The 10,481-nt window shown below is 38.9% G+C and overlaps 1 protein-coding gene across 2 annotated transcripts in view; it reads right to left on the minus strand.

Annotated features, from left to right (window-relative positions):
• The window catches only part of Cwc27 (CWC27 spliceosome associated cyclophilin), a 211,230-nt gene extending 200,752 nt beyond the window's left edge, over positions 1-10,478 (minus strand). The window contains exons 1-3 of one of the 2 annotated variants that reach the window (NM_001013199.1): positions 10,024-10,125; positions 4,074-4,170; positions 552-664 (exon numbers count right to left, since the gene is read on the minus strand). In NM_001013199.1, coding sequence (NP_001013217.1) covers positions 552-664; positions 4,074-4,170; positions 10,024-10,065 — 252 coding nt within the window. In that variant the 5' untranslated portion in view covers positions 10,066-10,125. Of the gene's footprint in view, positions 1-551; positions 665-4,073; positions 4,171-10,023 lie in introns of both variants that reach the window. The other variant, XM_017590950.3, reaches the window with a different exon arrangement.
• Positions 10,479-10,481: the final 3 nt, after the last annotated feature.

The following is a 10,481-nucleotide window of genomic DNA, read 5'->3' on the forward strand; positions in this document are numbered from 1 at the left end:
AAGGGCTGGCTTTCTCTTCCCCAGGCCTCTTCAAGGCAAGAAGAGGGATGACCACTCACTGTGACTTGGACTTCAAAGCCTCTGCAAGTCCACAAGAAATAAATTCTTATTTAACCCCTAGTCTGTTGTAGCAGCTTAAGCAAAATCCCATATAGCATTTAAGTCAGACTGTTTCAATCTAAAATAGCACATGCAACATTCTCAAAATTGGCTGCTGAGAGCCAAGAATCAGGAAATACGCTGTATAAACTTCTTTCTGAATCCTGCTTTTCTCTCTCTCTCTCTCTCTCTCTCTCTCTCTCTCTCTCTCTCTCTCTCTCTCCCTCTCTCTCTCTCTCTCCCTTCCTCCCACTCCCTCTTACTCACCTTTTAGTTCTACCTTAGTTTAATCTAGTGCAAAGGCTTGCCATAAGATAAATCAGAAAGACTGCTCTTATCTCTGACTAATTCAACGCCACTGATTTTGCATACTACTTGAGACATTCTTGTGAACACTATCACCTTTGAAGAAGCATTCCAAACTGACCTAGAATACAGTAAATTGATCTGACCTTGAATGGGGCTCCATAGACAGATTCTCCACCAGTCCCGGTGCCTGTGGGATCTCCACCTTGGACTATGAAGCCAGGTACGACTCTATGAAAAATGGTGTTGTCATAGTAGGCTGAAAAACAATATATCAAGTTCTAAAATTTAGTATCGCTTTAATTATCATAGTTAATATTACAGAGCCACAAGATTTCATTTCCAGAATGCTAGGTTGGCTTTTAAACCAAAACCTTTCCTCTCCACTTCTTATAAAACATTCAATTTTCAAACACTGTATGTTTCTACAGAAACAATGAGGTTCATTTATGGGGGTTTTGCTTGTTTATTTGTTTTTAATCTATAGAATTCTCACATTATGAATTATTGCTTTTAAAATAAAAACAAGAAGTTTAATATACACCAATGTCTCTCAACTGGGGGAAAGAAAGGAGTAGCAATACTGCATACCAGGGGCATTTATCAACATCTTGAAATATTTTTGGTCATTGAAACTGGGAAATACTACAAGCATCTTGTATAAGGCGGCAAGAAGACTGCCCAGCATCCTAAAATCCAAAGGATTGTTTCTGCAGCAAAGAAGAGCCAATGGCAAAGGCCAACACTGCTGAGGTTGACAGAAAACTAACTTACTAAGGCACAAAAAAGTACAAACCAGCAGATAGTTAAGTTATTAACTGATTAAAGTTCTAGCACTGTCTGTGCAGTCTCCTTTTTTAAAAAAGCTCAATAAGTGAAATAACATATTTTCATCTAATTAAATATTTGTTCACTTTCTAAGTGATTTTCAGAAATTATTTATATATTAAAATATACTTTCTAGTCACAAATATGCAGCATAAATGATATAAAGTCTCCCCTAGAATGTCTTTTCTGAGACCAGAATCATTGAGAAGGAAAATGTTAATTAGGTATGATAGAAGCACACGGACCCATTGAGTTGTAGGACATCTCCTAAGAAAATTGAAAATCTGGTGCCTTTTGCTTTCTTTCTTTTCCTTCCTTTGTAACAGTTTAATACTACGTTTTGACAACTTTCAAAAATTATATTTATTTTAAATGTTTACCTATCTATACAGCAAAGACCTTTAAGTCCAAGATTAAATCTGCAATTACAGATCTTTGGATTTTCCAAAAGCTATGCCTATCTTTCAACAAAGAAGCCTGTGTCATTGAAGGCCCTTCCGTGCTTTCAATCATTTGCTTTTAATTCTGAAAACTACACACTGTTGGTGTTGTTACCAACTGAAAGCTGCATTATAAGATTCAGAAACATTGGGGTTGGGGATTTAGCTCAGTGGTAGAGCACTTGCCTAGCAAGCGCAAGGCCCTGGGTTCGGTCCCAAGCTCCAAAAAAAAAAAAAAAAAAAAAAGAAAGAAAAGATTCAGAAACATTGTAATTTCTTCAAATCATGCACTCTGAAGATTAAATGGAGTTTCTACATTACTTTACTTATCTAAGAAATACCGAACTTTTTATAAGTATATGCATGTTTTGTCTGCATGTATGTCTGCATACCACATTCATGCTTGGTGACTATGAAGGCCAGAAGAAGACACTGGATCTTCCGGAAGTAGAGTTTCTGATGGTTGTGAACTGCCATGCAGGTGCTTGGAATTGAACCCTAGGCCTCTGATAAAGCAGCCAGTCTTAAGTCTTAAGCAGACTTAAGAGCTCAAGTTCTAAGCCATCTCTTCATCAATGTGCTCAGGTTTTTAGTTAGCTAACAATAATTTCATTTAATTCTTGCCTGCTTCATTTAAGGAAATTGTTCTGGTTATTTCCATTTCTATAAAATTCCCATTCCTTTCTTCTATCTCCTGGTCTTCTTAGAAGAACGGGAGAATATTTTTTGATACACATAAGCTTTGTCAGCACCCACTGAACTCAGGCTCATTTCACTGCTGTATCCTGTCCAGATTCTTTCTGTCTCTATTCACCTGCTCCACGGATTGCAATTTACCATTCATCCTTCCCAGTGTTTTTGTAATTTCACTTTCCTGTAAAATTTGAGCTTCTTTAAACTGATTACCAGAAGTCAGACTTTCTTTGTTTCGTGTGTTTCTTAGCTTTGTTGACAGTTATTCGAGGCTTCTCTAACTAAACTACCTGTCTGATTTTATTTCCTGCCTGCCTGCCACAGCAATTATTAATAATGGTCTTTGCAGACCTCTTCTCTTTGTCTCATCTGAGGGACTGGATTCTTTTATCATTATGTCCTTAAACTTTCCCCTGCCATGATATAGTTATCTAATTTCTATTTGGAGAGCTTTGTCCTTATCATACAATAGGACACTCTGGATTCTTAAGTATCTTGTGTCTGACACCACAAAGAACACTGTCTCTAAAAATCAGATCTAACTGGAGGACAATGATTTGCCATCACTGGAGAAATTTAAAGTCATATGTAGGACATTCCGAAAGCCAATAAGAAGCTGTGAAAACTGTATGGAATGCAGAGCTGCATAAACAAATATTGAAGAACAAAATATACAAAGTGAATGTAAAAGTTTTCAAAGCTTCTTATAAAGGAAAATTATCATGTTATGACTCAAAATGATTAACAAATCATCCCAGGTGCTAAGCTTTATGGAAAAACTGACTTTGAACAAATGATAAAAACTGGGTCTGCTTTTTTATTAAAGAGGGTGAGAAACATACAAAAAAAAAAAAAAAGAAAGAAAGAAAGGAAGGAAGGAAGAAAGAAAAAAGAAAAAAAAGGAAAGCTAATGTGAGGATGTGTGGAAAGGAAAGGGAATGTTTGGGAAAGAGAGAGGGGCTGACTGAAAGAATAGAAATCTAGGAAGCCAAACACCATGTGCATGGGCAGAAGGCAAAGAAACAACAGAGAAGACCAGACAGGAGGCACCTACAGCCATGGAGATGGAAGTCCAGGCCCAGGCTGTCGGGGGAAGAAGCTGCAATGTGCTTTAGTGGTAGCTAACAGAAGTTTCCAGTAGGGACGACCACTATACCATTAGATCAATTCGGCACAAGAAGGGAAGAAATGAATATAGTTCTGAAATGATAATCACCTGGCTAGAGACAGCCCGAGAGAGAAAGGGTGATACAGAATGAGAGGAATTCTCAGGGAATGAGTCACCATATTTACAGAAGGACAGATGGAGCACGCAGCAGTCAAAGGAGATCAACTCAGGTATAACTTGTCTGTGTTAATTTTATCCCGAGGAAACCTGTTACTCCTGCAGTCTATTTCCTTGTACACTGCTCAAAGCCATGTGGCTAACACCATCTCATTACTTGTTACCTCTGGATAATACCTGACCACAATGAAAAAAACACATTGTAGTTTATTCTTTTCATTCTTTAAAAAGCTCACCCCTCCAGGGTTTTACTTAGAGAGTCTCACTGTGTTGCCCATGCTAGTCTGAAACTCAAAATGTATCTACATCAACCTCTCAATTTCGGGAATTACAGGAGCAGCCCATCACGCCCAACACACATGCCCAACAATGCCCGATTAAGGCAAGTTTCTTTCCAGAATGTTAATGAAGGTAATACTGACCCTCCAAACAAAGCTGAATGAAATTTCTGCATGCTTTAGGGGCCTCTTTTGACCACAGCTCTATGTCAATATCTCCAGCCGTAGTTTTCAATAAAACCTATAGAAAGAACATGACATCATATTAAGTATTTGTTTTGCTTGATTGGTTATTCAACTGGCAATACAAACATGTAGCATTTTTAATTTTATAAGAAATATTAAAAATTCAACTTGGGATTTGTTATACTGAACAAATGTCAAATACTCATTATAGCTCAATCATCATCAGATGACGCAACACACTATTTTCAAAAAAGCACCTTTTCTAATCACAGAAAACAAGCTCCATTCATTTAAAAACCAAGAGTGCAAACTTAGTTGCATTATTTCCAATAAAATAAGTTAGCAAATTATGAAATTAAGGTTAATAAACCCACTGAATTATGACATTATTAGACAATTCTACAATCACTCAGGTGATTTTATCTCTGAACCCTACTTTCACACTGAAGTCATGCTATCCCTACTTTGGAATAAGTATTTATTCTGTATGCATGTGTACAGCTGAACCTGGAGCTCAGCAATCAACCAGACAGGCCAGCGTGGTCCGCCCACCTGCCGCTGCCACCCCATGGTCTCCACTCTGCGGTTTCAGTCATGCACCCACGCCCAGCTTTCCCTGAAGATGCGGGGAATTCAGACGCGGCTCTTCATGTTTACACATCAGGCACTTTAGCAACTGAGCTATCTCCCCAGCCCCTTGTGGTTTGTCTCTGGCTTTTCAGTGTAAGTCTGATAGCCTCATAGTCCAGTCTGGCCTCAAGCTCACCCCGACTCATGATCTTCCTGCTTCAATCTCCCAAAGTACTTGGATGACAAGCATTTGTCACCATGCCTTATTCATGCGGTGCTGGAGACTGAACCCAGTGCTTCGTGTACGCTAGGCAAGCACTCTACCAACTCAGCTCAAGTCCTAGCACACGGGAATATTCTTATCTAAATCTGGCTGTGACTTGTTAAGATGGTTGTTTTAAAAGTCATCATCTCTATAGTAGGTAGGATCATTTCATAGTCTCCTTTTTACTGGTTCATGCCAGCAGTTACTCCTTGGTAGAACCAGATGCTTTATAACAACCAGAACCTCTGCTAAGCCCAGACGGTTAATAGCTTATATAATGACTGGCTCAATAACTACAAATAACAAACAAACAAACAAAAAGTCAGACCCCCAAGTTTGAGCATTGTGGTACAGCTGGAGTCTGCAGTATCAATTTTTCTTTCTACCCCTACTGTACAAAAGTTAATTAGCATTAATAATCTGTGGCCACCACACAGAATGTTCTTGCAAATAAGGACAGCAGAATAATTAAAACCAAATTGATCCTCATGAGGAGTCTGTATATAAGTCACACCTAAAAAAAAAAAGAAAGAAACAAAACTCCTTTGCCTTGTCACAAATACAGTTTTGGAAATGGGGAAATTTAAAAATCATTCAGAAAAGTCCTGTCTTTTAAGGATGCCCTAGAAGGTGTAAATTGAAATAGAATGCTTTCATTTTGTTTTGTTTTTTGGAGACAGGGTCTCTCTGTATAGTCCTGGCTGTACTGGAACTCACTCTGTAGAACAAGCTGGCTTTGAACTCAGAGATAATCAGTCTGCCTCTGCCTCCTGAGCTCTGGGTTTAAAGGGGTGTGCCATCATCACGCAGTGAGAATGCTTTTCAACAGCAAGGTGAGAAGAGTACCTCCCTCTCCTCTCCCACCAGCTTATACATCTTTGCTACAACTTTGTTTCAGAAACCTAGGAAAGGCTATCATAAATTGTGCTTCACTGATGAATACGTTATGTATGCACTATGTATGTAATGCATCACTGATGAATGTATTATGTATGCACTAGGTATGTAATGCATCACTGATGAATGCATTATGTATGTACTATGTATGTAATGCATCATTGATGAATGCACTATGTATGCACTATGTATGTAATGCATCACTAATGAATGCATTATGTATGTAATGCACTACTAATGAATGTGTTACATCTTTAGGGGCCTTTTCTGGCAACATGTAGCTCTTTTTACAACTACTCTTCAAGAATTATGAAAATGAAAGAAGTAAAAATATCTACATTATGGTAGATTTTTTTTAACAGTTTCATTAACCTATAAAGAATATGAAAAAGCCAAGCATGGTGCTATGTGCCTTTAATGCTAACACTCAGGAGGCAGAGGCAGGCAGATCTCTATGTGTTCTAGGCCCTCCTGGTCTGCGGAGCAAGCCCCAGGTCACTATATAAGACTATATAGTGAGATCCTGTCTCATTTTTTTTTAACCTTTATTACATTTTTTATTTAGTTGTTTTTATTTATTTTTGAGTGTGAAAAAGACTACAAAGGAAGCTGGATAACTCCCTCTATCTCAGAATGAACCTGAAATGATACTGAGTACTATTTCCTGACTTTCCATAAGTCCTGACCTATTTTACTGTTCCTTATATACTGAAATGAAGCATTGTTTAGGGGGACCTAGGCTTTTCTTCTTAGCAACCTTTAAAAGAATTGTATGATGTTACAAGGGCCATATTTAAAAGTAGTTATGATTTTAATTTTGTAAAAACATAGCAAAAGATGAATAATATTTATTGAGATATAATGTATATATCAATATGTTACCCCACTAAAGAGTTCACTGGGTTTTGGGATTTAGCAGCCACTGCCGCTATTTCCAAAACATCTCATTTCCCTGGAATAAAATTCTGACCCATTCTCAGTCCCTCACTATTCCCACTATCCTCACCTTTGGCAACCACTAATTTATTTTCTGTCTGTATGGGCAGTGCCATCTGAACATTTCATATGAATGGAATCATACAAAATGTGTCCTTTGTATCAGATTTCTTTCACCAAATACATTTCACTGAAATTAAAGAGTTCTGTCTTCCAGTTCCATATATTTGGATTTAAAATGTTTAAACAATGAACAGAAACAATGGCTTTATAATCTTAGTGACAAATATTTCAAGACAGAACAAATATTTAGTACAAAGCTCATTTGTAACAATAATAAGTGGAAACATATATTCCCAGCAACCTTCATAACTTCTAATTATTTGACAAATTTCCCATGCTTTCTAATGCTTCAATGTTACCAGTTTTTAAATATCTTTCTTATATTTTTACATTGTATTTGTTTTGTTGGAGACCGTCTCCCTGAGGCTTTCTTTGTAGACCAGTCTGACCTTGAATACACAGAGATCCATCCACCTCTGCTTGCTGAGTACTGGTACTAAAGGAGTATACCACCACACCTAGCAAGTTGTTACATTTGCTTGTTTGTTTTTAAAACAGGGTTTCTTTGTATAATCCTGGCTGCCCTGGAACTTGCTTTGTAGACCAGGGTGGCCCTGCAGTCAGAGATGTGCCTGTCAAGTGCTTTGATTAAGATAAGCACCACGACTCATGATGAAGTTTCTACATTAGTAATGTTATCTTTCAAATGGCAATTGTGAAAGCTGGCCTAGTTAATCTGGGTAACATAGGCCCATGTAACTAATCATTAAAACTTGGATCATAAAATAAAAGAATGACTCACAAGTACCCAGACTCTGTGTGTGTGATTTCTTTTCTTTTCCTTTTCTTTTAATGTGGGTTCTATAACATGTGTCTTTAATTCCAGCACTCTACGCTGAGCCGAGGAGACAAAAAGGTTCTCCAGAAGCTTACACACAGGCCAGCTAGGCTGACATAGGCAGCATCACACAACAAAAAGACACTGCCTTAAACTAAGTGGAAGATGAGGGCCATCATCTAAAGTTATACTCTGAACCTTCTAATGTATGCAGTGGGACAACCATGAAACTGAAAGACCCCCAAACTTGGGGAGACCCTCGCTCCAGTCATGGGTTGAGGTGCCCCCAAGAAACGCGAGTAGCCGGTCTTGATGTAACAGCAAGAGGTAGCGTTTATTAACGAGATCCCAGACCGACACTTATCTCACACAGGAGACAGAGGAATCGGCCCCGAGCCTCTTCAGGCAGGGGTTTATATAGGAGAAGCCAGGGGGTTTCGCATGGTTATCAGCAAGGGAAATGGGTACAAGGTCTCATCTGCAAGCAGTACGTGCGGGCTGGGGTGTTCTCAATATAGGAGAACGTCTTATCTTTATCTGTAGAGCAGGGAGTCATACGTCCGGATGGCCCCCTTCCTGGAACAATCCCTTGACCTTGTTTTTAGGCTTGGCCGGGCACATCTCAGGCCAGCTCTGTCCTGTCCCCTTATCTGCTGTTCTTTTGCAGTTTTTATGAAGTTTTTATTTTAACTCTTCAAAACAAGACACACACACACACACACACACACACACACACACACACACACACACACACACACCTCATGTATATATACACAATTTAAAAATATTTGTTGAAGGAATGAGCTCCTGTTCAGAAATGCTTTTACTCTATGAATGTGTCAAATCATTTCCTACAGTAAACAACCAGTTCCAGCATAGCTAAAGACTCATATGAAACCCTCTTTTATTTCTTAAAAGTGTCAAACAACTAAGTCTGGGCATGATTCACCCTTACTTATGCTCAATACCTCTCAGAAGCTAAAGAAAACATAGTATTAATTCATCTGCCTAGCTATTCTTTCATAGTGCATGAACTCCACAGTGTATGTGAAGCAATGTTCTAGGTCAGTGGCTCTCAATTCCTAATTCTGTGACCTTTTAATACAATCCCTCATGTTGTAATGACCCTCAATCATAAAATTATTTCCATTGCTATCTCATAACTGTAATATTGCTGCTGTTATAAATCCTAACATGAATATCTGATATGTCGGATGTCGGATATTCAACCCCTGTAAAAGGGTTATTTGACCAAAGTGGTCACAAACCACAGGTAGAGAATCACTGTTTCTAGATGTTTATCTTCACTGATAGTGTTTGCATTCTATATAGGAAAGAAACAAAAGTAATATACTATTAAATACTTGGAAATTGTTGAGACCCAGGGCATCACTGAGATTTGCTATTTTATAGGCCTCTTTGTTAAGAGTGACGTTTGAACAGATAAAATAGCATACTAGAGAAATGAACAGCAAAAGTTAAGGTCCTGCATTGGGGAATAAATGGTCAGTCTATTTTATCTCTACGAGCATTTATTAGTTAAAATTAATATTGTCCTCTAGAAATATAGCTCGGTATGAAACCTATCAGGGAATCGATTCCCATTCCTACCCAGTAATATTCCTCACTCCCCCGCTGCCTCTGACAATTATCTCAAAAGATATGTCCTCCAAGATGTTTTCCCCATCATTTCCTGTTTTTCACTCCGCCTTACTATCATGGCAATATAATCTTCTTCAATTCTTCCCAACCAAAGGCAGGTGTGTCGATGCACGCCTGTAATTTTGAAATAGGGAATTAGCAGCTAGCCATATATATATATGTGTGTGTATATATATATACATATATATGTATATATGTATATATGTATATATGTGTATATATATGTATGTATATATATATATGTATATATATATATTTGTGTGTGTGTGTGGGTGGGGGTGTGTGTGTGTAGCACACCAACCTTGCTTTGTATCATCAGCACCTAGTAGAGTGCGTTGTGCCAAGGAGGCCTTCAATAAATGATGGTAGAGAATGCGCGACCTCCAAGTTAAACAACTAAAAAAATGAACAATCTTAACGTAAGTCTTAAAAACAACAGACACTAGAAGGCGCTCACGTGAGTTGGATCAAGGAAGTTAAGGGGTCAGAAGACTAGCGAATAGAGAAGTTGCTCAATAACTCTCAAAAATACGCTGAGACATGTCACTGTAAATAGTATAAATGCAACAGTGGCCATAAGCATGATGTGGAGGGCAGTCCTTTTGGTCTTTCAACTCCCTTGCCACCCCCAATCAGGTTGCTCTTAATTAGGATGTCCAGGTGGTAGAGGCTCTCACCTTCCCATTCGTGGGCGGCTCCTGGATGTAGATGTTACTCATCTTGCTCACTGCTCAAGACTCCGTTCCTTAGTGTGGCCGCGAGCGAATGGCGGGTCTCTGACGATGCCCACCTGTTAGTAGACAATTCTTTACCTGGGTACTTGGGGAAAACTTTACTCGGTCAGAGTTAGACAGGACAACCGTACTAAGCACTAGCTACTCCCCCAAACTATCCCCTCATGGACGTCGCCATGTTGCTCCCGGATCGCAGCACCGCTAACTCCGGGAGGGGGGATGTCCCTGTTCTTCAGGAAACTAGAAAAGACTATAAGACCTCTGCAACTTTAGAGAATTTGTCGTGTCATTCATAATACTAGCTAAACGGCCAATCCGTAAATCCGGGTGCTGCGTCCAGGTCCGGTGTTTGCAGATAGCACTCACCTCCGGAAGCTGGCCGAAATGGTTCAGACCACGTG

Source organism: Rattus norvegicus, chromosome 2 (genome assembly GCF_036323735.1).
Source record: "Rattus norvegicus strain BN/NHsdMcwi chromosome 2, GRCr8, whole genome shotgun sequence".
NCBI classification, from domain to species: domain Eukaryota; kingdom Metazoa; phylum Chordata; class Mammalia; order Rodentia; family Muridae; genus Rattus; species Rattus norvegicus.